The sequence below is a fragment of the Balearica regulorum genome, chromosome 15, assembly GCF_011004875.1.
Source record: "Balearica regulorum gibbericeps isolate bBalReg1 chromosome 15, bBalReg1.pri, whole genome shotgun sequence".
NCBI lineage: Eukaryota > Metazoa > Chordata > Aves > Gruiformes > Gruidae > Balearica > Balearica regulorum.
In genome coordinates, this window is record NC_046198.1 from 269402 (window position 1) to 297200 (window position 27799).

General features: G+C 43.0%; 1 protein-coding gene and 1 long non-coding RNA gene across 2 annotated transcripts in view; one reads left to right on the forward strand and one right to left on the reverse strand.

Annotated features, from left to right (window-relative positions):
- LOC142603950 (uncharacterized) overlaps positions 1–27799 on the forward strand; it is a 221404-nt gene that overhangs the window by 109269 nt on the left and 84336 nt on the right. The window lies entirely within an intron of this gene.
- Positions 1–27799, reverse strand: part of MAPK8IP3 (mitogen-activated protein kinase 8 interacting protein 3) — a 79708-nt gene that overhangs the window by 33168 nt on the left and 18741 nt on the right. Inside the window, 7 exon segments of the mRNA XM_075768053.1 lie at positions 704–822; positions 3726–3828; positions 6496–6742; positions 12030–12171; positions 21194–21285; positions 22053–22123; positions 22891–23011. Of these exon segments, the coding sequence (XP_075624168.1) occupies positions 704–822; positions 3726–3828; positions 6496–6742; positions 12030–12171; positions 21194–21285; positions 22053–22123; positions 22891–23011 (895 nt within the window).

Genomic DNA, 27799 nt, shown 5'->3' on the forward strand with positions numbered 1-27799 from the left:
GCTGCCCTTGTTGTCCGAGTATGCAAAGACCACTCATAATGTCGTGACTCTGGAAAACGGCCAGCAAGACAAGCTTAAATTCTGTCACAAATTAAGGTCTAGATATTCAAGAGTCCAAAACCAAACAGTATGGCAAGGGCTCCGACTGCTACCTGAGGAAAAGCTGCTTCTCTGAGTGCTTCAAAGTCCTAGTCAGGAATATCGAATTTAACCAGACTTCAGGTATTGCAAGCTCCTTCAAAATTAGCCTAAAAAGTTAATTACTACATCTCTTTGACTATAAAAGGGTGAAAACTGCAATACAGACCATAGTATTTCCGTATCATTTCAACTTCAAAAACTTAACAAAAGGAGTTACTTACTTTCAAATTTCAAACAAACTCTTTATTCCAAGTGAAATTGCTAGTGTGTAAAGTTACTGGGAGGGGGAAAGTTGGGGGAGGAGAATCCTATAGAAAAATAACTTATGCACATAAAGGCAACACAAACAAAAGTTACCCAACAGTTTATGTTATTTTCTAAGTAAGCATTACTGTACTGCAGGTACATATTTCAGTCACATAATGTCTCAATTTCCATGCAATTTTTTTAAAAGCCAAACATTCAAGTTCTGGGAAAAAAAAGAGAGAGTAAGTGCTTCTAGAAGCTTAATGTAGTTGTCATCATACCAGAAAAAACAGAATGGTTCTAGACAAGTTTTTACCTAGCAGATCTGCTCCTTCATCAACATCTCCGATAACTTCAGACCCTGCTGTGGAAAGTTCATGATACAGAGAGTCTGTGTTGATGCCGAATGCTTTATTCACAATCCCCTGTGTTGGGCTGTTGTTGCAAGAAAAAAAAAAAACAAAAACAAAAAACAAGGACTCTTGTTACTTGGCAACATTTAAGCTAGAACATTTTATCTCTGAAATACTGAGCATCCCAGACCATTGTGATCAGAAATGAGAGCACGCTCCACCTGCTCACCATGGACTGATTCAGGGAACGTACTGAATAAAGAAAAAAAGCATGTTTTATTTCCCGTATCAAGGACAAGTACCTATCATGCACAACCTCAAAACTCACCCAGCTGACTTCCTTTTAAATCATAATAGTTAATGAATATTCAATATTTGACAGAAAAATTTCAACTTGCAGAAGCTCTCAGCTCTGACTCTTCAGACTCTGCAAGGATTCCCACACTCCTATCACTTTAGCTAGCAACCTCAGATAGCAGAAAGATCAAATAAGGACTCAAATGTTGAATACAGCAATGGTCTTTTTTCTTTGCCAACTAGCAAGTGAAATCAGCCTGAAGGGTTAGTTTCTTCTTGGGGTGAGTCTATGCACCGAAAGGCTTCTTCAGATGTCAGCAAAATATGTATCACTAAAGATAACTCAAAGTTCATGTTTTCGAATCATATCACACAGGAGCACATTTCCACCTCTTGCTGTCTTTCGTACCATCAAGAATCTTCTTGCATTTCTCGACAGCCTTATGGTTCAAACAGAAAACAGCTGTTGCTGGAGGCAAGGGTGAGGTAACCTCTGGGGTTATCGTTGCCTACTCTAAAAAAAAGTCTTAATGTGAGTATAAACACTTTTAAGTGCCTTGCCTTGTATGAGAGCAATCAGCCAGCATGAAAAGAGGCTGTGCAATTTTTCCAGCAGTCTAACAGAAAGGTCAGTACCACTGGAGATTATTTCAAGTTGTGTGGCTCCATTTTTAGCTAAATCAAGTCTTGCTGATAAAGCCTGGAGGTTACAAATGGGGTGCAGTAGCTGCCTCTGATATTGCAGTTACAGCACAATGCAGAGAAAAGAAAAAAAAATAGCAGTTGTTTTTTAATTACAGAAAAATTACAGCTACCCAGACATCTGAGAGCACTGAGGAGTTACAAACTGGTGCCGTGACTGCACCAGAATTACTCAGTTCATGCAGTCTAATGGACACCACAAGTGACAAGAAGCAACCAGCACTGGCATCTGACCTGAAGACCCAATTCAGCTTGAACCTACCTCTTGGGCACTCAACTTTGAGAAGCTGTATGTATCTCAAAAGCGTTCTGCTTTTAAAGCAGCAAGCACACTGTCCAGCAGCCCGAGTCAGCTTGTGTCTCGTGTAGCTTTCAGTCTCACTACCTGGATCAGAGATCTCTGTCTGAAGAGCTCCCAGTGCAGCAATCCTCTCCATTCCCTTCTTTTCCTTGGGTCTGACCAATTTTCAATCTGATCTCACCAGTCACTTTTGTCTTCCCCACACAGAGCTGTTTTGGCTACCTAGATTCCTCCTGCACCTGACCCTACTAACTGTCCATGCATCCTACAAATTCTGATGGGACCTTAACTGTATGTCGTTTCTGTTATTGCTGCTCATACCCTTCTCAATGAGGGTCCTCAACAGGTGGAATCCAGTCCAGATTTGGACTGTGAGAAAATCTTGCCTTAACTTTGTCAAGGTATTATCTTCCACATACCTGTAAGAGCTAGGGGGTTATTTTTGGTGGTGTAGTGCCAAATTACACACTGGACGAGTGTAAAAAAGAATGAATCCTTTAAAATTAACCACCAGACCACAGTAAACCCAAGGTGCCTAGACTAATAATTCTAGACTAATACATGCCTCACAGAAATAAAGTGCCAAAATTAATAGACTTTAGGCAGCTAAATTAATAACCTTTAGGGAGCTAAATAGGATTAGCACAAAATGGGTGATGGATAGGAACCAGAGCAGCACAGTAGTTCAGTGTGAGTCTGCTAATTCAGAGGCCTCCATCAAGGTCCTGAGTGCACTGATGGGTAAAAATTGCTCTGACCAGCCTCACTTGGGACCCGCACCCACCCACTCACTGGTCGAAGCGCTCCCTTTAACCTCAGGCCTGTGCCTTCAGTCTGTCTCTGAGCTTCACTGTAGGTGCACCTGTCTTTAGCCCTGTCTCCTGCTGTTCATGGGTAGCACGGGGACCTAATTCATCCCCTTGCCTTGTCTGGGGCTGCTGATGGAGCTTGTTATCAGTGCTCTGCCCTCTCTGCAGGAGTGGGATCACTGAGGTTACTCTGTTTGTCCTCCCTCGTGGAGTAGTCCTGCTCCTGCTCTCCAAGACAAGACTGAGAGGGGATCTGATCAGTACTCATAAATATCTAACAGGTGGATGTCAAGAGGATGGGGCCAGACTCTTCTCAGTGGTGCCCAGCGACAGGACAAGGGGCAACGGGCACAAACTGGAACACAGGAAGTTCCATCTGAACATGAAGAAAACTTCCTCACTCTGAGGGTGACCGAGCACTGGGACAGGCTGCGCAGAGAGGTTGTGGAGTCTCCTTCTCTGGAGAGATTCAAAACCCACCCGGACGCGATCCTGTGCAACCTTCTCTAGGTGATCCTGCTTTAGCAGGTGGTTGGACTAGATGATCTACAGAGGTCCCTTCCAACCCCTACCAGTCTGGGATTCTAAGATTCTGTGAAATCTTTTGTTGCTCCATCTCTTCGTCCTCCCTGATCCAGCAATGCAAACAAGCCCAGTTCTGGGTCAGCTGGATGGATCCTTCTGCAGATTACCAGCAGACATTTGCCTTCTCTGGAGAACTCAAAGAAGGTCCGGACCCCTCATATTCACAGCAGGCAGAATATACGGACTTTCTCTAACAGCTGCATCTTGAATTCAGTGTCAGTCACAGCATCCGTTCGTCACTCCTCACAAAACCAAGCAAAAGAGCACACAGTGAAAAGTCACAATCAATACCTGTTACCAGTGCGTTCCAGGCGGGGGTCTTGACACATATCCAGCTCTGGAGTAGAGTCTATGATATCCTGAACATCGGACCACTCATCACTGCTGCCCATTCCTACATAAGACAATGCATACAATCTATAGGATCAGGAATTTCACAGTATAGTGTTCCTTGAAGGGACTTTTGCAGCTTTGAACATTGAGGTTTCAAAACTTTATGGTGTTGTGTTCAAAGTCTTAAAATAGGAACAGAAAGTGGCTGATCATCTAGAGTCACAAATTCACCAGTGCTGGGAAAGGGTCCTCAGAATTCCAGCGCAGGAAGACCCATACCAGAGTGTCACCAAGGTCACTGACATGGATCCTCACTGAAGTGTGATAATCAGAAATGTTTCATTCATTAAAATAAATTCCAAATAAACTTCTTATCTGCCAGTAAGAACTCTTCAATCAAGATGTAGCTTTAGCTGGGATTGAACACAACACAGTGATTTTCTGTATAGCTTCACAGAGATTAGTGGAGTTATGAATTGGCAGTGTTTAGTTTTAATAGAAATATTTTTTCAACACAAATTCTCAAGTCTACAACTGGTTTGGATACCCATTACAGTGAAATTTCACTTAAAAACTCATACATGAAATTTACTCTGGTTTCTGTACAATCTACAGCCTGAAGTCAGTATTTAAAGAATAAGGAACTTCCTCCTCTTGTCAAGTCACATTTATTGGATACTAAACTGTTCAAAAGCTCAGACTTACATCTACTCTAAACAAGCAATATGAACACAGTGTCTGTTCACACAAGAAATTCTTGAAGGATTAAAGACCTAATTTGTAAACCACATTAGTCCCTCAACTACGTTAGATGTGAAATTTTTGACCTTTCCAAACGGCCTCAGTAGCCAAATATACAAAGCCCATGACAACTTGAGTGTTGATTTTATTCTTTTAGGCTGGCATTGTGCACCAACTGGCAACAAATGCCATGTTTGAAGACAAAGCAAGATGTGTATCTGTTGCCAAAGCAGGCATCCATACACCAGTGGTTCTCAAGCTCACAGAAACAGAGGCTTTTATTTTTTTCAAGCTGGGAAGCCTTTCTGCAAATATTTTTGAGTACCTTTTTTTGGTAGTTCAGCTCTAAGGCATTTGCATCACTGACAGACATTTTAATTATAGATGCACAAAATACATAATTAAAATTCAAGTATCTGTGTTTCTCCCCAGCCTGGAGATCTGACTTTGCATTACGTGTGAGAAATAGCTGAAACGTTGAATATGCAGAGCACATAGGAAAGATAAAACTATCTGCCTGGAGCAGGTTCCACAATACGATACTTCCACCAAGAAAAAAGAAGCTTTCACAGCCACAATAACTTCAGAGTTACACACATACAGAAGTGAGCAGACTTTACCCAAGAAAGCTACTGTTGGTAAACAAGCTTGTAAAGCAGCAACTGTAAAACTAAGGATAAGTATTTATGGGGCATTCAAACTACTGATATCCGTGCTCAACTTCTCTGATACCAATGCTTATACTGACTTGCCTTGGCCAGGATCACCGAACAGATCACAATTTAACAGCTGGCTATGCAGAAGCCATATGCTTTTATGGAGAACTACACTAGTTTCTGGCAGATTGACATCTGTGACCCTGGGACCCCCTCAGCCACTAATATAAATACAGAATGGGACGCGGTCACGACAATTCTCACTCAAATGCCACAACAAAAGATGTTACACGTTGGTTTATAGTCTTAATTTGTTAGGAAACAGCTGTGAACATTAGCAGAGGAATTTCCTCTGTATTACTTTGGAAAAAAGATGATCACCTGGTACAGATGCTAACCCTGGAGACCTGCACTCATACCTGTGCTCCTGCACAGATTTTCTTTATGATCTTCAGCTAGTTTTACAGTCCTTTTGAATCTAAGTTCATGACCAGTAAAACAGACCTCTTCTCATTTCTGAAGGCTGCTTCAAGTCTAAATACAGTACAGGCTCAGATAATACATCGGCACAGCTATATTAAAAAACACAGAAAATGGGCTTTTATCATGTTATTACACCATTTTCTTTATTTAAACATCCTGGTGCTAAAGACTTAGGTCATGGGTTTCCTGACAAGAAATCATGAATTCAATTTACTAAAGGACTCTGGGAAGTGAGAGAAAACAACTGTAATTTCCAAAGATTTGAGGGATTTCTTATATGAGAAATAGACTAAAAGAAAACAGCTTGTTTAGCTGAGAAAAACAGCTGGATATAACTGCTACTTTTAAACACATTGAGGTGTCGGATAAACACACAGAACGGAAAATATTTAACCTGACTGTCAAATTTGGCATATCAACAACTGGATATAAAATACTTATGAATAAATCCAGAGAGAAAACTAAATGCAAGCTTTTAACTATCATACTGGTGAGGTCCAGAAACAGCTTTCCAAAAGCTCAGTTAGACTAAGATGGGACTTGACTGTTCATGAAAGAGGTTCTGCAATGTGGATGAGTGCAACCGCAGGGGACCGAACTCAATAACCTACCCCCATCCTGTATATTTGTGAAACTATTCATATTACTGATGTTTTAGAAATTTGCTACCCAGAAGACTGCCAACATCCAAGTAGCCCTGTTTTGCTCACTTATCTTTCAAAGTGAGGCTACCTCAAATTCTATACTTATAAAGCTCAGTCTCCCAGCTTCTTCCTGTAACAGAGGGACACAAGCACTGGGAAGTCAATTACTTTAATGACCAAATATCCAAGCCCCAGCTTCCATACCTATGCTGACATTCCTCATCTCCTGCGTGACTTGGACTTCCATGTTCCGGCTGTTCCGTTTTTCTCGTGCCCTCTTATTGTTCTTGGTCGTGCCATTGTATTCGCTGATGGGCTGGATGCTCTCGTTCAAGGGTGTGACGGCAGCAGAGGGCACAGATGACGTGGGAGTGTTGGACTTGGTTCCAGTGGTGCTCGGTGTGGCGGCTGCTGAGGACTGCCCAGATTCGGACATTTCATCTTGGGGGCACTATGGCAATTCCAGGGTGGGGAAGAACAAAAAGGGAAAAGCACAGCTATACATTTCAATTAATCTCCCATTTGCTGGTGTATGGCTACCTTAAAGCATTATGGAGAATGAGTCTTGCTCGCTGTACCAGCTATATGTCCAGCGCTTGCTGTGACACTAGGCACTGCAACCACAACGAAGCAGTGAGTTCTCGTGCTGAACTCAGCAAGCAAATCCCACCTGCGAAAGGACTGATATCCTTTGTCCTTTACTACTAAACATTGTTCTTCACAAGTCACATCAGTATGTGATCTCTTCATCATGCATCTCAGAAAAGGTGGCCTTATTGTAAGTGAAAAGCACCTGCAGCTCACACTGACTACAGTGGAAGCTGAAGCGCTTTGGCACTTGTGGTAAGCCAGGCCAGTGTTTCCCAAGACTGGAAGGCAACACGGATATTGCTTGGGAAGGATATGAAGTGGCCTCTTAGAGGTCTTGGATGATGTCATTATAGTAAGCCATCAACACAACCTGGATGAGAGAATAGCAAAGTGGTTTTGACACTATAAACTGCAGAAGCAAAGCAAATACCAAGTTGGGATGGTCTCACTTTGGTAGCGCAGGAGACCTATGTCCCCATACCACCTTGCGCAGAAGACAGCCAGGCGTGGGTCCAGCTTGACAATACAAGAGAAACAGGTGTGGTCTCCCCACGTCCAAATGACAGGATGACAAGACCCATGAACTCAAAAATCGTAAGCGGACAAATTAACATAGGAGATGGATTCCCAGTGTGAAATGCGCACAAACGGCTCTCAGTTTTACAGACATTACAGCCCCATTTCTTGTAATACAACCTCTTGAAAAACACGTGAGGCTTTCATAGCTCGATCGGGACTTTATACTGTGGCCCTTGTTTGTCAATTAAAGCAGTACTGCTTCACAGTCAGCCAATTAACGTCTTGACCAATGCTGTGATCACTCCCAGACCCAAATGAGATCTCCCCATTCTTCATGGCAGCCCACTCTAATTACTGCCTGCAGGGAGATGACAAAATTAATGTTGAGAGTTATATGCGATAATGAGTTGCAATCGGGTGCAGTGACATTCAGCATCTGCACATCCAGACCTAGCTTTAATCTTTACTACTTGCCTCTCCCTCCTGTGCAAGTACTAGAAAGATCCTGATTCTGCTCAGAGCCTCCCCACCTTGGAGCTGTGACGCTGCTTCACTAATTTGGAAGTCACTTTCTCTTGTTCTAATAATAACTTCACAACATGACAAAAAGGTTCAAAATGGAATGAGAGAGAAGACTGAAAAAATGGTGACTTAACCCTTTGCAGCCATACTTTTTTTAAAATCTGGAATCTTATTAAGATCTTCCTTTAATTAGACTGGCCTCTGTATGCTTATCTTAATATACCCTGCTGTACACTGCACTGTGGAAGTCAAAGGTTTTACATTGCATCTGTGCATTTATATTGGAAATTAAGATTTTTTTTTTTTAAACTGCATTTCCATTAAATACAATCCACATTTTATAGATAGTTTCTGCATTGTCAGTCCAAACACCACCCACATTCCCACATGGACATTCAAATCATCTCCCTGCACATTTGCTGATTTTAGCATCAAGACAGAGATGGGGACTTTTCACTTAAGCTGCTACATGTGAAAAACACACTTCCCACCTCTACTTCATGTTCCTGTTTCAGGAGCTACTTTCCTAATATGTAAAGAAAAAAAAAAACCAAACCAGGTTTTTGGAGAAAAAATATGATCCAGTAAGCCTTGTACTACTTCAACTGCAGTTTGCCTGCCGTGCTAATGCACAAAGGGACAAAGAATATCAAGTGTAAAGTGCAACTATAAAACCTCCTTCCCCAAACAAAACTTCTGTTGGATGAAAGGATTTGGAGATGTTCTTGTACTCGCTGTAAGTCTATAAGTATAACCAAAGTCCATGAGCATCCTGCCACTGCAAAAGAGAAACCCAGCAGGTCCACATGTCATTCCTTGTTCTTAGGAACTAGATGTCATTCAGAAACCCTGGATCGTCAGTGTCTATAGGGCGATATTTGTATCAGAGATATCCTGTAACTTTTTGTTTATTGATATAACCTGCCCCTCATCCAGGAGACGTCAGTGAATAATTACCCTGGTCTTTCACTTACTCTTCAGTTATACATCTGAGTTTTATATTTACCTAGAAAATGTACTTTATCAACCTACCAGCCTGCATTGGAGAAATACCTCCCAAATGTAACTACTACCAAGGTGGTCCTCTTCACAGTCCAGAAGCTCTATTAATCTTTGCTGGTATCTTCCTTCTATTGTCCTGAGTGCTCTGTTAATGCCAAATATTCCACTAAGTGTACAGCTCTCCTCTACAGTGTAGGAGGCCTTCTCCACAACCCATAGCTCACCCAAAGAATACTCTCCACAACCACCACTTACCTACAGCCATACCTGTCAACCTCCTAAACATCAAATGTGTAGTAGTGACCTCCAAAATGCATTGCAAAGGCCCAACATTCATAGCAGTCATATGTCACCATGAGAAGCCACAATTGTATGGTTATAACACTGAAAGCATAGTACATAAAAACAAAAATGTTAAGGACTTTCATCTCCAAAACATTGTATAAAATTAATGTACAACTGAATGTAAAAATAAAATAATATAATGACAGCACTAAAACAGAAAATAGTCAAATAGGAATACAAGGAGACTTAAAATATAAACACAGTACGGCCCCATGAAGAAGGAAAACCAGACAGAAAAGTCAGGATATACATACTGAGAAGGTGAGTCATGTGTGTGCAGTTGATGTCAGCGAAATATCAGAGCTGCTGAAGAAGAGGCGAGGAGTGCACGAGCAGTACTACTGAGATTTCAGTCATGCAAAATATTTAAGAAATAGTATTCCAGTCAGAGAGCGTGCAAGAAGCTTGCAGGAGGAAAATCTCCATTCCAAATTGCAAATCTAGTAAGTCAGTCAATCACATCCTTTAATTATTCATAGGTTTGCTCCATACTCTTAGGGAATCCTCTGTAACACACTACCTCATCCAAGACTTCCATAGCCCAATCTCTCTAACTCCACCCTACTGGCCAGCCTCCTTAAATCCAGCATCCCACTTCGGAGTTTCCCTAACGAGCACCAACACAAATCCCAGTACTACCCATCAGACACATTTGGAGGAGCACACTACTACTTCTGCACAAAGCTTTCTTGTAACCAGAAATGTGGGTTTTTGCCTGACACCACCACCACCAAATCACGAAGAGATCCGGTCAGTAACCCTCCCTTTACTTGAACTTGGACATCAAAGCTTCCAATTTATCTAGGTCCGTGTTGCATTCTCCTGCAATGCAGATGCTGGGTTATCAGTGAGATCCACTCAACTTCTTTCAGAAGTTCTGCAACGGTACCGCTTGAAGAATTACACCTTATCAAGCCTGTCCCCCCAGCTCTTCTCTAAAAACTAACCGCTGCCGCAGACGCCTGATTGCTAGAGAGCTCGAGGGCATGTTCATACCATAGCATGCAGCACTGCCTGGAGATCCCAAGGAACAAACTAGTTCCAGAACCAGAAGTGGGTTGTTCCCTGTGCATTTTGGTTGCTGTCTGTGTCCTTGCAGCAGTGTTGTGTTGGCATAGCACTAGTCTAAAGAAACACATTCATGCTCTATCTTCATTTCCACCATTCTTAATTATGTTATTGCACCGTGGCATTGCTATTCCCTAATTCCAGGCAAAGCTCTCCAGAAACGACTGTAGAACCCAAATGGCATCCTGCAAGTTGTTACGTTTCCCAAACTTCTGTGCCTCTAACTACAGCAAGGGTTTGGTTCCAAGAACAGTCTCCATCTTATCCAAACATCTTGCTTTTGGATTTCAAACTTCCATGTCAGCAGAGGACTGATGAAGTGCTAAGGTCTGTGCTGTTCTAGGCTACTTTACAAAGGTAGTGTTCAAAAGGGGAAGGTGCTGCTTTGTTTTCCACATAAATGTTGAATTTGCCTAAATTTCTTGTGCTATGCTCCAAGGAGGCCACTCCTGCAGAGTCTCTCAGGCCAAAATACCATTAATGTAATCTGGAGACATGCAGAATGTGTAGACTAACAAGTTGGGTTTTTTCTTTCTTTGTTTTTTTTTCCTCCTCTTTGCCTTTAGTGCCTCAATGTATTTTACACGATTAGTGATTTACAACTTCTCAAAAAGAGACCAGTCCTTAGATATGACATATAAAACACTTGATGTTCCACAAATTCCAGGCAGACAGAAAGAAAATTTTATCAGACACTTTTAAAGCAGACCAGAAGCTCTGTGAGATACTGGTGGACATACTGCAAGCCGTGCTGGGTAGATGCACCACTGGCTTTCAGGCCTGTCACCAGGCATTTGTGGAACATCATTCAAAGAGAGGAATTTGGTGGGATCCTGAGCACAAAGACTTTGAGAAGTCTACTGGTACAGCTCATGGCAAACGTGGGTCACCATGTATAGGCCAAACTATGAACAATTGCACTAAGCTGTCAGCTAAGAGTACAACATCTGGGTCTTTGGGCTCAGACCAGTATCTGAATGGCAGAGCAGAGCAGAGCAGAGCACCGCAAGCGACAGGTAGAACCGTGCAGCTGCTCCAGCACAGTTGCAATGCTGTAAGATTTCTGGCAAGCCCCAGTACAGAAGGCAGTGCATTGAAGGTGACGAGTATTGAAGGCAGACAATGCAAGTCTAGAGCAATGACTAGATATACGAGGAAATTTATAGCAGAGTGCAAGACCTGGGCATCCAGAGAGGATTAGGAGCCCTTTTTCTGAAGAGAGGAAGGCCAGAACAGGATCAGTCAAGAAGGACAAACACTGGAAAGCAAGCACAACCCAATGCCTGGTCCCAGCTGAGGTACAAAAGCACTGTTCTCATCGAGGGGGAGAGAGAGTAGAGGTTCCACCATTTCCTCCCCCAAATAAGCTATAGAAAAGTGAAGGATTTATCTTCCCTAAATCCCTAACTGCCTCCCCACACATTCCTCTCAACGTGGGGCCAGCCAAGTAAAGGAGATTATCACTGATACAAGAAGCATGAGGAGCTGTGTCAAACCCCTCCTGCACCATATGCCAGAATTGCAAAAGAATATCCTCCCACCTACAGCACAGCTACCAAGGGAGCAGACACACAGCAGGGAGAGGCTGCAAAGGGTTATGGACACAGATTGGTCTCCATCTTAATGAAAATGTGGGATGCTATTGACAGTGGGAGAGTGGGAAACCCTTGCTCCGTGATGGTCTATAAAACCTTGTAGCTGGAGTTGGACTGCAGCTGGCCGAGGTCACTCAGGTGCCAGTGGTCCAGTGTTGGGACGATCTTGGCCCCTATCTGCCCACGTACCATGCCATCCGCGAGGGGGAAGACATTCAGAGAGTTAGGACGTTCCTTCCTGCTAAACAGAGAAACAGAGAGAGAGGGGAAACCAATCTGTTAGTCATTTGCATGGTCCTTATAGAAAAGAAATAGCACACTAGTTTATGTGAAATATTAGTCACTAGAAATTGAATTGCACTCCTTTCCCTCACATAGCAGCTGTATGAACTCCCAACTCCCACACTCCATGGTGTTGTCTACTCAGACCCATGGTGTCTACTGCTAGAGCCATACAACTTCCCAGGGAGATTCTAAGAGGGAGGGAGTCAAGTGACCACAACAGGCACAACTGACTTCTCCATCAGTATGAAAACATTTTGGGGGAATGCAAAAAAAATGCAGGGAACCATCAGCCAATTTAAGTCAGTGTATCTTCTGAGAAACAAAGGTATTGTGGGAAAACAAGCCACAGCACACAGCTCTCACAGCAAAAAAAAAAAAAGTTTCCATAGATCCTAGAGGTGTCATCACTGTGTCAGGGAAGAGGCTTTTAAGTAAGAGTTATCTACATGGCATTTCTGTACATCCCACCCCAAATCTGGTTAGCTCCAACAGCAGAAATCAGAGGGTTTTGGATCACTTCCAATATTAAGCAAGAAAAATAATACTCGTACTCTCTGATCCCCTCTCCATATCCATATTACAATGCATTCAAAACTCAGACATTAAACAAAGGTATAAATGAATGAACCATTCATATGGCCAGATGTCTGTAATCATGTTTTCTTTATCCTCTTCCTTCTGGCAACTGCAGGTGACTAGCTAATTGTGGCTTTGATTCCGAATATAAAGCTGGCATAGGTTTTGAGACCAAGTTCCAGTGGGAGAAAATCTACAGCAAGCAGTGGAAGTGGAAAAGGCTGCAGCAACATGCCAAAACCAGCAACTGGCTTCGTGCCAGAGAGGTAGGCCTGCAGGGACAGAGCACACATCCATTTAGGAGATATCCCCAGCAGCCTCCACTAGCTAGACTCCAGCAGCCCTGTAGAGATTAACTCAGCTGATCCTCTGTGAGACATGCACCCTCAAAGGGGTTCAGTGATGGTACTTCACCTACTCCTGTACAGGACTTCTGCTTATTGGTGCGGGGAGTGAGGAAATCCAGCCTTCTGCACACCAGTATTAATAACAGTAGACCTTCATGTGCCCTTCTTTAATGATCATCAGCACTAGACTGTTGACCAGGGTAGGCAACCATCACAACCACCTCACCTGTGACTGTGGGCAGAACGACTGCAGCAGGACCCAAGGGCCCCCAGGATGTATGCAAACACACTAACACAGAGGATGGTGCACAAACCAGCTCATTTAGGAAGGAAGGAGGTGGAGTGTCTAGCAGAGGAGACAACGTTTGTGGAGAAAACCAAAATGCCCAACCTTTCCCTTCTCAGCACTGCCTGGCCGACATGGTGTGCTGCACGGCTGTATTAGTGTCACTCATGCTGAGGAATAATCGCTTGCTGTGGCCTATCTTGGATAGGCAGAAGGGACAGAAAGGTGTTTCCAGTGTGACCCAGCAAGGAGATTTGCAATGCACTTTTCCTAAGAATCTGCATTAAAATCCTCTCCTGAAGATCCTAAAGACTCACACATGGAAGTTTCATACACAAACTCTCTTACAAAGGCAGCAGATAAATGGCTTTTAGAGGAACACAGATCATTGACATAACCTGATTAACCTTACTTTCTTTCATAGAGAAGATGCAATCATCTTTCAACAGATTCAAAAACAGATTCATATATGATAGGGACTACCAGTTTCCTTGTAGCCTTTCCACTCAAAAGGCATCTTGGTCCTTGTTACTTTTTAAATACTAACAACCACTTTAAGTTTATAGAAAACATTCTACTGCTGTTTGTCTAAATACTGATTTATTACCTCTATCCTGCCATTTATATCTGCTCCTAATAGGTCATGATGCCAAAGTACATTTACCTCTGTGTCTTCCTGCATTTACCTCCCTTTATCCTACTGCTATCATTCCAAGACCCTGAAAGTTTCTAACAGCTGTGGTTTAAGTTTCTAAATAACATACTAGGGAAATTTTCCCAATATGAAATCTTCACCCTTGCTACTGTACTGATCTAAAAGCCACAAAAAGTATAGTCAGTTATGTATAAGAGATTATGAAATAGAAATCAGAACTTTATGCCACAAAGACAGAAAATCCCTATTTTTAGAGTTAAAGAAATAACTCAAGGGTCCCAAGGGTCTACTTCAAAAGAATCATTCTTTTCAGGGAGAAAAAAAAAATAGGCCATTTTTTGAGCTGCTTTAACCGTTAGTTTCATATCTTTCATCTTCTTCAGGTTAGAATGATGGTGTTAAGGGAGTCATGCTTCACAGGTGTACATAGCTGGAGAAAATTTCCTGTAATTGCAAAACATTCCTTGCAAAACAAGTGGTGCAGTCGGAATATCTAACAACATGCTATAATATAAACGCTTCTGTGACTATGCTGGGATGGCCTGATGTAACTCACTGGCAGCACTGAGAAATATGAGCCATCCCAAATGTATGCTGGGAGAGACACTAAATTATACTTTCTCTTTAGGTAATCTCTATCAGATTTCTTTTGGGAACCCATAGCTTAATTCTACATTCATATACAAACACATGCATATTTAACATGCAAGGTGATACAGCACCCCATGGAATATACAGAGAATGTGTGAACTTCACAGTCCCCACTAAACAGAGAACAGAGGTACAAAGTCTCCGTAGCACCAGAAGCTGTAGGACCTTCAGGAAAGGATTTTAATGTAGACTGATAGGAAAATTTCCTTGCTGAGTTTCTTTGGAAACACCTTCCAGCCTCTTCTGAGCCTCCCAGAGAAGGGGAAAGAGCAAACACTATAGAAGAGCTAACTTTGGCTTTGCAGCCCTGGGGTTCATTGCCAGTCTTCAAAGAAATTTAGAGTATCCTCAGGGCTGGTCTAAATTTTGAGTGCTGGAGTAACCTTCATACACCCAATTCTTTCCAGTACAAGGTGACTCTTAACACTTGGTTAGTTCTACCTTGCATTACAAGGTAAACAGCAAACTCCTCAATAAAAATTTGCAGTAGCCAAAACCTGGCATCAGGATGCTCTACAAGCAACATCCTAAAGCTTATAAAACATAACAAGACTACAATTTGTTTGCCAGCATTTAAAGATGAGAACCGCTCTCTTTGCAGGCTCCAGGTGCAGAACTCACTGCCCAGCCCAAAGTCAGAAGTGCCTTTGGAGAGCTACTAACAGGGACATGCATTTTCTGCCCTGCTCAGAAAATATGCACGCCTTGTACTCTATAGTAAAGTAAGGGAGAAAAGATGACTTTTAAAAACATTCTGGGACGTGAAGTGTCAATGTCCAATCACAGAGGACTGATCCAGTTTTGGGACCAAACTTCTGCATTTGAGTACACAAGCTTCTTCCTGTGTGTTATCCCAGCAGCGTGGTGGGTCTCTCTGCCTCACCCGAATGAGCGAGTCACACACAGGTGCCAGTAGACAAAGGGGGCAAACGTGCGAGTACAATGCGTTCCCAGCATCACGCTGTTTCCACTCAATAGCAACCTCCAAAACGAGGATTAACAAAGTTAAGATGCAGCAATAGGATTTACCTTTTCCTCCATGACTGGCGATGACTGCAGTGACAAACATAACAGCCAAAACAGAGCAGCAACCGCACAAAAAGCGAGACAAAAAAACAACCATTAGAGAGCAAAGATCATGCAAACATGCAGCCCTACAACAGACGCAGTGTACACATGCACTGGAATCTGCACCACGTGGAAGTGTGCACTGTACTCACTGCCCATCTTGGATGGCGGTAGACACGCACATCCCCAACAGTTCTTGCAAACTTACTTGGTGTACTTACGGTCTTACGCAAATATGCACTCCTATGCAGTCTAACACACCCAAGCACATCCACAGATGAAAATAACTAAGTGCATTCAAATTTGTGTGACAGGCCATGAGAAATTATGCCTGGGTCCCCCCCCAGCGCCCAAACGCTGGTGTTCACCCCCACCCAGCTATGCAGTGACACAAAACCACACATCTGACCCAAAGTGCTTGTGCACAAGCATATACAAACACAGAGCTACACACACACACACGCACACACGCAAACAGCGCGAAGCTTGAAATGAAGGAAAAAGTCCCATTTCCCACTGGTTGTTCCAACAAACTCAGCACAGCCCCATCAGGGGCTTCCACAGACACAGCGTGTTTCTCTTTTTTTCTCTCCAAGACTGGCAATATGTCACACTTAAAAGGGTGAAAGAGTAATTTCTCTAATATGAAGAGGCAATTCTTGACGAAAATTTTGCCCTTCATCCCAGAGAATGGCAGTCTTGTAGATATAACCAGTAATACTTTTTAATGTGCATCTCTTTCACGGAATGATAACATAAAGTCACAATTAATATTAGCTTATTTGAAAGGGAAGGAAAATCTCATTAAAACCAATTTCTGCCATGCAGTCCAACCCAAATTTGGCAGGCGCATATATGAACCACCCTTTAAAAGATGGAGACCCATGTTTTTGCCTACAGTACTTTTATATTTTACTGTTTAAGTACTTCCACAGATATATTCTTATTTACAGAAGGGTAAGTGGGAAGGGAAACAAGCCTAACACACTTATCCCATTTCAGCTCCAACACTAGGATCAGACCATGTTCTGGGAGCTCACTCTGGACTTCCAGACTGTGAGGGGGAGAGAAGGGATAAAAATAGTCTGATAAGGGACATTTTATGAACAGAAGAACACCTATAAACTACTGGTTCTTTTTACACTATGTCATCTCTTGCTTTCTACATGCCTCATGCCTGTCCCTTTGCCTGGGAAGGCTGCCATCTATCTTTTGATTGTTTTTTTTCCTCCCCAATAGATTTTTATATTTTAGACAATCCAATTTTAGCCAGACCCCAAACACTGTATTCTGTAATTATTTTTATTCTCCTAAATAACTCTCTGTTGTGAGACTAATCTACTGTTTTGCAGAAAATAGAGCACAGAGATACAGCCCACTCAACAACTACAACAGCCTTTAGTTACTCATCTCTAGAAGAAATACTGTAAGATATTCTTTTCTGAAAGGACCATTTGACTGTCAGAAGAGGAAGGGTAAATAGTCCCCCTTGATTCACACATAACTGTGTCTTTCCTTCCTTTATGTAAAGCTTTGGTAGCCTTACAAATGAGAATACAAAAATCTTATCACCTGATTCAGAATAAATAAAATTTCTTTGGGATACCAGTATCTTCCAGCTGCAAGTCATTCTTGTAGCCAAGGCTACAGAATTATCTTTAATTATTATGGGACGTAATGAAATAGTAAATAGACAGTATTAAAAAAATTCTTCACTGAGAGGGTGGTAAAGCACAGGAACAGGCTCCCCAGGGAAGTGGTCATGCCTCCAAGCCTGTCAGTGTTCAAGAAGTGTTTGGACAATGCTCTTAGATATACGGTTTAACCTTTAGGTTGACCTGTGTGAGGTTGGGAGTTGGACTCAATGATCCTCGTGGGTCCCTTCCAGCTGAGGATACTGTATGACTCTAAGGCTGCAGGGAATCTGGCAGGAGTCCCAGGCTAGTTACCGAAGTTTCTGAAGATTCACGTCTTACACTACTCCCCTTCCACCCTTCAAGCCTCTTTCAATGACAAGGTGGGGTTGGGTCTCTTTTTCTCTCCTTTTTTCATTCTTACAATACACAGTCAAAACTTTGGCAATTTGAATTCAGTCTTCTCCAGAGAAGTGCAATGCAGCAACAGGGAGCCACAGCAGACAAAGGGTGTTTACATGTCCTATGCCAAGACCTGAAATTTCCTTTCTATTACATTACTCCAAAACCAAATGACATTCTGTTATTTGTATTACAGAACTTAATACAAGTTACTAAAATATCCTCGCTTATTCATAGAATCATAGAATCATAGAATGGTTTGGGTTGGAAGGGACCTTAAAGATCATCTAGTTCCAACCCCCCTGCCATGGGCAGGGACACCCTCCACTAGACCACGTTGCCCAAAGCCTCATCCAACCTGGCCTTAAACACTTCCAGGGATGGGGCCTCCACAACCTCTCTGGGCAACCTGTGCCAGTGCCTCACCACTCTAACAGTAAAGAATTTCTTTCTAACATCTAATCTAAATCGACCCTCCTTCAGCTTGAACCCATTACCCCTTGTCCTGTCACGACACTCCCTGATAAACAGTCCCTCACCATCTTTCCTGTAGGCCCCTTCAGGTACTGGAAGGCCGCAATTAGATCTCCCTGGAGCTGCCTTTTCTCCAGGCTGAACAAGCCCAAATCTCTCAGCCTGTCTCCATAGCAGAGGTGCTCCATCCCTCCAATCAGCTTCGTGGCCTCCTCTGGACTCTCTCCAACAGCTCCATGTCTCTCCTGTACTGGGGCCCCCAGAGCTGGATGCAGTACTCCAGGTGGGGTCTCACCAGAGCAGAGTAGAGGGGCAGGATCACCTCCCTCAACCTGCTGGTCACACTTCTTTTGATGCAGCTCAGGACACGGTTGGCTTTCTGGGCTGCAAGCGCACACTGCCGACTCATGTTGAGCTTCTCATCAATCAATACCCCCAAGTCCTTCTCCTCAGGGCTGCTTTCAATCCATTCCTCACCCAGCCTATAGTCATGCTTGGTATTGCACCAACCCACGTGCAGGACCTTGCACTTGGCCTTGTTGAACTTCATGCGGTTCGCACAGGCCCACCTCTCAAGCCTGTCAAGGTCCCTCTAGATGGCATCCCTTCCCTCCAGCGTGTCGACCACACCACACAGCTTGGTGTCGTCAGCAAACTTGCTGAGGATGCACTCGATCCCACTGTCCATGTCGCCAACAAAGATGTTGAACAGTGCTGGTCCCAGTACCGACCCCTGAGGAACACCACTCATCGCTGTTCTCCACTTGGACATTGAGCCGTTGACCACAACTCTTTGAGTGCGACCATCCAGCCAATTCCTTATCCACCGAGTGGTCCATCCATCGAATCCATGTCTCTCCAATTTAGAGACAAGGATGTCATGCGGAACAGTGTCAAATGCCTTGCACAAGTCCAGGTAGATGACGTCAGTTGCCCTTCCCTCATCCATCGACGCTGTAACCCCATCATAGAACGTCACCAAGTTTGTCAGGCACGATTTGCCCTTAGTGAAGCCATGTTGGCTGTCACCAATCACCTCCTTATTTTCCATGTGCCTGAGCATAGTCTCCAGGAGGGTCTGCTCCATGATCTTGCCAGGCACGGAGGTGAGACTGACCGGCCTGTAGTTCACTGGGTCTTCCTTTTTACCCTTCTTAAAAATGGGGGTTATGTTCCCCCTCTTCCAGTCTGCAGGAACTTCGCCAGACTGCCAGGACTTCTCAAATATGATGGAGAGTGGCCTGGCCACTTCATCCGCCAGTTCCCTCAAGACCCGCGGATGCAACAACTCATCAGGTCCCATGGACTTGTGCACCTTCAGGTTCCTTAGATATTCTCGAACCTGATCTTCTTATTCTTCCTTTATTCTTAATATATTTCTTTATTCTTAATTCAAATTATATTGCTCTTTCTTCACCTCCAAATTTTGCTCAATTTTTGCTCTTCTTTTGCATTTCATCATCCCTACCAGATGATACTTCAAAAACCTTCATGGTTTTCCATTTATCTGTTTTCCCAGTATTTTCACCTCCGTGTCTTTGCTCATGCTGCCCTTTGTCTATAGTCTGACATGCCATCCCCACTCCTTTTCTTAGCCAAATGCTTTCCAAAGATTTGGGTTTTGAGTGAACTTCAGTGATATCAACCAGCTGAAGTTCACAGACATTAACCAAGATCAGTTGGACATATATCATAAGAAATGAGGGAGGATGCACCTAGCAGGCACTCTTTCCTGAGTATTCCTGTGCAGTTGGTACTGTCTCTATTTTTCAGACCAACAGGTCCCACAGCTTGTGGTCAGCATGTGTGCAAAACGTTTTAACATTCCTCAATGCCAGAAGAAATTAAAAAGTCAAAAAAAGACAGGCAAGGACAACAAAAGGATTTAATCTCCTGCAGTGTATTATTTCGTCAATATTGTTCCCCTGGAAAACAATGGTTTAGTTTAAAACTTCCTGAGTTAGACAGTGTCACTATAGTGTTAGTCATCTCATTAGCGTGTGATGATTAACACAAATAGTATTCTGCCATGCACAAAAATTGCCACAGAAAACATCTTTTCTATGGCTGAGTGACTTAACAGATTATGCTTAACCTGAGTAGATTACGTGTTATGTGATTACTTCTCTAACCAGTATTTATGGAACATCACTTCTACTTCTCACCCCATGGGCAATGTTACTGGTATCATCAGAGAGAAAGCATTTGGATCCTTCACATACCAGCTGAAACCACATCTATCTGTACTGAAATCAATGTAACTACAACTTTTGTGCTTTAAATTTGTTCTAAGACTGCAAAAGACTAGTTATTCAACATATCGAACTTCTTACCTACCACTGCCTTCTCTAAGCGAAGGCTGGTTTGGTGCTCTGACAACGGAGGGGTGAAGAGGAAGGAAAATCAATTTCTTGGGCGTAAGTAGGTCTATTGGGTGACTGACTTACAGAAAGCTTCCCTTGAAGGAACAGGGGAAGAAAAATCCAGGAACAGCTAATGCATTTAATTGCTACGGTTTTGCTTTCTACCACACATACAAAGACACACACACGCACACACAAATACTTTATTTGACACTTCCATCCATTTTATAGATAAACCTTTTACATGCTACCTGAGAATACAAATGTATTTTTCCAGAGGCCCCCTCTCAGCAGTAGTGTGACAAAGCCTAAGCTTTGTAACAGAGTACATAAAGCTCCTCATTGTCAACCCTTCGAAAACGTACCCACAACACACCCACAACCCATTATGAAAAAGCTTCAACTACAATCCATGCCCACAGGGAAAGATCCTGCTTCTGGTTTCTCTCTCTCAAATACACGCACTCAGTTTGTAAGTTCCCGGATGGTATAGGTTACATGAAGAGGTTATGGCCCTACCTTCTCCCAGGTAGACTGCCCTCAGTTTGATTATTTCCCCCAACTTGCTGCATCTTGGATCGCTCAATGTGTTCCACATAGGTCTGGATCATCTGTGAGGAGAGAAGAGAATAATCCATGAGCCAAAGAGAGGAGAAGGAAAGACTCGTTTTCTGGTTTTGTTTGATCTTCTCCAGCATCCATTTCCAATTCACTTTCTTATTTTGCACATCTCCTTGTCTTTGCTCTTGTTGTCTAAGCTGATGATGTAAGTGAATGGACTAATCTGACAGAAAATCTGAAAGCAAATAGTGATGGAAATTACTTAAGCTTAATCTTACAACAGAAGAGCCATTAAAGAGCATATCCAGATTTAATGTAAGACGTCTCCTGGAGCCTCGTTGGCAGTGGGAGATGAGGTAGTGGGGCACTGTTCACAGAATCACAGAACAGTTGAGGTTGGAAGGAACCTCCTGGTGTCCACTGGGTCCAACGTCCCTGCTCAGACAGGGCCACCAAGAGCAGGTTACCCAGGACCATGTCCAGGTGGCTTTTGAATATCTCCAAGGATGGAGACTCCACCATGTCTCTGAGCAACCTGTGCCAGTGCCCATCATCCTCACAGTAAAAACGTTTTTCTTCATGTTCAAATGGACCCTTCTGTGTTCCACTTTGTGCCAGTTGCCTCCCGTCTTGACACTGGGCACCACTGAAAAGAGCCTGGCTCCATCCTCTTTACACCCTCCATTCAGATATTTCTGATGTTCCCAAAGTTCAGAAGCTCTAGTCATCACTAGTATTGTAAAGCTGAATTCTTTGACATGACTTTACATACAGGCTAAAAGTTCAGTTATTTAAAAATAATGAGATGACATCCTACCTCTGTGTGACGCTGATGTAGAGCATTATACTCTTTCTTCATTTCTGATTCACGTTCCTCCAGTCGTGAAACTACCAAGGGAAGATTCCAACCATCAGCTAACACGTATCAGGCTCTCACAAGAAATTAGAAGTCTCAAAGCCTCTTTTTTGTTAGAAACTAATTTATATCTACTGAACAAAACAAACAGAAACAGAATAATGCACACTGTGGGATCTGGTCTTCATCACCAACTCAATTCACGGGTACCTGCATGTTCCCAAAATGAGCAGACCAAATAGTGCAATAAGATCATAGAAGCAGAGTTCTTCAGCTGTAGGCTGGTGCCCCGTAAATGTCCTAGATTAGATTGACAACAATTCAAATTATCCTCTGGGATGGGCATCTCTGGCAGGAGTACTGGACAAAACACGAATGAATTCTGAGGGGAACCTCAGCCAACAAAACACAGCTGCATGTTAAGGAAGTATTTGTAAAAACAAACAAACAAACAAACGTGATAGTTTATAGGAGAAAAAAAAAATGGGAGGTTCTATTCAGGGACAAGGAGAAACTGGAAACTAGGTTCTGAAGCTTCAGCAATGGCCCTAATCTTGCATGCAGAGAGACCATGCCCCACAGAAGAGAAGCAATGAAGCCTCTACTAAATTAGTGTGGATACATCCCACCTTTTAGAAGGCTCAGAATTTTATACCTAAGTAAGGGATAACCAGACATTTCACGCTTTGCTTAAATTACATTAAAACAAACAAAAAGGATGAAAAATATTTTCAAAGTAGCAGTATATGTGTGTGGAAGGCGAAGTGTATAATCGTGTCTGGTGTGGAACTTTGCTTACTCTGATCTGCATAGTTTTTGGTCTTCAGCTCCAGCTGTCGAGTCTGAAATTCAAGGTGTTCCACTTGGATTTGTAGTTCTTTCTTCTCCTGCTCCAGTGCATCTTCAAACTCTATAAACTTCTGAATAGGGAAGAAGCAGAGAAAGAGGCACAGATGAGGAATAAATGTAAAATGTATTGGTCTTATATGACTTTTCCTCACCTCATAAAAAAGAAATATTGAGAGGAAATAGAATTTTTAAGTACTATAATTAGTACAATAGCATTTAATCAAGCTGAAGAGATGATTTTGTAAGAGAAAGTATTAGCTATCTTTAATGTTTAAATAAAATATATACTACGGTCCAACATGAGTTATGTAAACCAGCGCAACTCTACCATCTTCAGCAACATTGTTCTTCCTCATGCCAGGCTGAATTTTGATTCTTGTTAATTTGATGTCAGAGAAGACAAATTCTATTTCTATGGTCATATATTTACAAATACTTATGTCAGAAACCTTCTGACAAATTCTTCTAATTCTTCTGTTTTAGAAAGCTTCACCTGTAATTCACACGGTGGGTAAGTTTTGCAGAAACATGCAAATCTTGTGGAAAACTTATCCACAACTCCAGGCAGCTAAGAGCAATGTCTGCACCCAGAGACGGTGACCTGCCCCACCAGCAAACTCCAGAAGGGCTCTGTGGTACGCGGGAGCCGAGGGAAGGAGGAGAAAAACAGGCAGAGGAGGACAGTCTCGCAGCAGAATTTAACAAATTTATACCTAGCAAGAAAAAGCTTGGCTAGCTGCTCTTGGCAGAGAAGGGAGGGAAGGGATCATTGCTGCTAACTCTCACTAGCAACAACAAAGTGGCAGCTGTGCACACAGCAGTGTGGACTCCTGCACAGGACACTGGGCTGAAGGAAAGATTTTTACAGATATATTCATTTCACAATGAAAACACAAGAGAAAAATACCTAATTTCAGGTTATTATTTCTGTAAAATGTCATTTTTGCCCTGGGAGCTTTAGTCATTCTCTGCGTCGGATACTAGCATGCACAGCAAAGGAAAGTAAAACATGTGAAACATTCAATTTAGCTCCACTGTAGTGAATTGATACTACACATTTGTCCTGGTTCTGGCAAGGACAGAGTTAATGTCACAAGGAGCCAGGACAGGTGACCCAAGCTGGCCGGGGGGCTATTCCATACCATGTCACGTCATGCTCACCAGAAAAGGGGGGCTAGTCGGGCAGGGGGGGCGGGCGGCGCGGTTTCGGCACGGTTCCGGGCTGAGCGTCAGGTCAGTCGGTCCTTCGGGTCGGTAAATCGTTCTCTGTTATCACCCATTGTGAATATCTGTTATCAGCACTGTTGTGGATTGTTTTCCCTGTCCCTTGCTGTCCCAGTAGACTGCCCTTATCCCAACCCTCGAGGCTTTGCCCTTGTTTTTCTGTCCTCCTCCCCGTCCCGCCGGGGGAGGGGTGAGCGAGTGGCACGTGGTGCTCAGTTGGGGCTGGGGCTAAACCACGTCAACATTATTCTTGGTAAGAGCTGTAGTCACAGTTGCTTTCATGAAATATTTGAACTAAACAGGGTCCCTGGAAAGTGAATAGCGCCTTCAAATCTCTGTGTATGCTTAAGCAAGCCTGGTTCTTGTGCTATACATGGTCACAAGAGTTTTTCTGCACAAAAGACTAGCGCATACCCATATGCAATAATGACCATCCATACCTCTTGACTCAGAAACTGAGCTGGTTCTAGCAACACCCCTGCCACAAAGTTATGGAAAAATCCATAAGGCTCAAAAAACATCTGTTCTGTTAATCACATACGTCCTCTCTATAGCAAACTAAGTCTAAAGCACGGTACCACCATGCTTACAACAGCATAGGATACTAAAGCTATCTCTCTAGCTACAGAACAAGTCCTATTCTGGCCTTATGAACCCAAAAATTCGAGTGTCCTTACATTACTCTTAAATAGCTACACCCAAAGAAGGTAAAACAAGACAGTTGTCTGCACCAACCAGTCCGGTAATTAAAACACAAACCCATCAGCTGAGTGGCAAGAGCACGCCTGGGGCTGGGAACAGCACTGGAAACAGAGCTGCAAAGGAAGGGAGAGAGCAGGAGATAAACCTGAGAGGGCTTTAATCTACCTTTAAGATGTTTATAGAACAAGAGGAGCCCGCAGGAGGCAACTCGGGGCTATGAGGAGCTCACAAGGGTGCTCTGCTCCTGGCCCTGCCTCTCTTTGTCTGTTTGCAAAAAGCTCCTTAGGTCGAGCTCTAACAGACTCACCAGCACATCAGCTGGCTGAAATCTCCTCTTTCTCAAAGTATGGGTCCTGGGGAAGAAAAGCCTTTCTCACCCTCCTCTGTACGCTGCACAGGGGAAAGCGTTGCTCTCCGCAAATAATGCTGCTCAAGAGGGCACTGCAATTTTAATTTAACAAAGTAAAGCCTCATTGTACTCTCAAACAGACAGACTTTGGTGAAAATAATTTTTGTATAAGATTCCCAGAGAAACAAATGCATTTAAATGCATGGGAAGATTATTTTGTTAAATCCTACACATGAAACAATATGCACAGTATTTGACTGCATTCTCAGGATAAGCCCTGTGCACATTTCCTTTTACTTTTACTGGAATAATTAGTAGTGACACTGGAGCCATCGTGATGTTCGCGAACTGGCTCTTCTCTCTGTAGATGACTGAAAGACTACATCATTTATTATTCTTGCAGACTTTTAAAAATGTTCAGTAAATTCATCTGAACAATGAGTCAGTTTTCATTCCTACATACCTGTATTTATAGAAACAATCAAATGCATTTTAGCCATGTCTCATTTTCCTGCACTCAGTGTTCTGCAGTGCCTTTAATCTTTAACTGGGCTTTTAACTTTCCTTCCTTCCTGCCCAAATTTATTGCAATAAGGGTTTTTTTTCCCCATTATAGTTGTTTTCCAGCAGTATCTTCTAGAAATACCAGCAATGCCAATACCTTTCTTCCACTATAAAGAAGTCACCTAAGAGGCTAAACATTTCCTTTTTAATTAAATTTTAAGACTGTAAAAGGTTTTAGATTTTTAAGTGAGCATTTTTTCTCCAAGATGTCAATTAAACACTGAAAGCCCTTAGTCACAAATATCCAACAATCTGTTCTATGGATTTTGAGAAACTTATAAAGCAATCCACTTTGTAAATTTTCAGATTTATTCTTGAAACTTTTCCCAGAATAACAGGATCATTTCAGAATGAGTAAAAAAAGAAAAAAAAGTCCTAACTGACACAGCCACTGAGCAACAGACCTAGAGAAGCAGCAGTTTCACTCGCTCCATTTGGAGGACTGATCGAAGCTACACCAACAAAAGAGCTATTTTCCTGGTATAATCTCCATCTCCTCCCAGGGTTTTGCTGGAACTACTCTGTGCTAAAGCTCTATTGATGAACACTTTGAATTACAGCCAAGGGCTAAATCCCCATCACGTCGCACTGGCTCAGCTTTCACTACCCTCTTGGCTCGAGATGACCTCCTGCTCTTAGTTCTCCATCCAAGAGCATGCGACCCAGGCCAGGAAAGGGTTTTAGCAGTAGTAAAAGTGAATGGACTTTAAGGAAAACATTCACAGATTTCTTGACAGTAAATTAGGAAGCAAAAGAAGGTACAAGCCCAATTCTATTCCCACTATGTAGGTCATCTTTAATAGGATTCCTGGATTTGATACTGCTGTTTTGGTTTAATTCAGAGGAAACTGATTGAAAGATTAAGTCTTCTACAAGTACAGCTCAGTCTTCTTATTCAGTCCTGTCTATTTTGCAACCTAAAAGTAATAAAAGAAACAGAAAACTAGAAATCAATTAACCATATGGAGAAGAAAGAGACATGGAGACAAGAAGATTAAAAATTAATATTACCCTAAGTATTCTCAGGGAAGAACAGCAGTTCAGACAAAGCTATTGCAGTATGTCCTGGCCTGGCCGCTGAAGAGATCGAACAACGGCATTTGGGTGCAGAGACCCAAGGGCTCTTTACTCTCCCTGTCTCTGAAGCACCTTTTAGCTGCTCCTGCATCAGAAGCCATCTCACCTGAGGTTCTCCCTGTGCATCAGAAGGTCTGAAGGGCTGAGAGCAGGAGATGTCCCAGATCCAGAGAGGAGTGAATGGCCACACCAGCGGGATGAGGAGGAGAGGTTCGCTGCCAGGGCTGTCCCCAAGGAAAGTGCGCTCCTGACTGAGGAGACGGCTTAGCACACACTGTCACTGCTGCTCACCCATCATGGTACGGGTCAGCTCTCATCAGGGTGTTCAGGCAGGCTTTATTTTTTTCCCACTAAGCCAGCAACAGACATTTCATATAGCAGCCAAGGAAGAGCCTTACTAGCCACTAAAAGCAGCAGAGATTGAAAAGACCTTGCTCAGGAATATGAGCACATCCACAAGCAAACTAAGTGGTGCCAGGAGTTTGGTGAGAACAGGCACATTTGTATTACTCTTGTGAACAACAGCCTCCAGAGACCGAGACAGCCGAAGAAGCACTTTGTCTACAGCATGATGCCGTGCCATGGTCCTCAAGCTGTGGCTCATGGACCACGGTGTACGGCCACGGATGGCCCAGCCAAGCAGTACTGCCTGGGCTGGCTACAGTCTCTCTCCTGCCCTAACTCAACCTGCCAGCGCATCCCCTAGTACCCAGCAACCCCACCACCACATGGTGCTCTCTGTACCAACCGTTGCCTTCCCACATTGCTAGAAACTCATACTAGGGCAGGAGAAACAGAGAACACAAACTGAATAAAGTATTTATTTTTTTTAAATTAACCAGACTCACAGAGGCAGTTGTGCATTAAAATCAAGCACATATTATTGAGTGAATACAGCTCAGTAAATAAACATCCATAGGCATTTCATATTTTCCATTTCCTT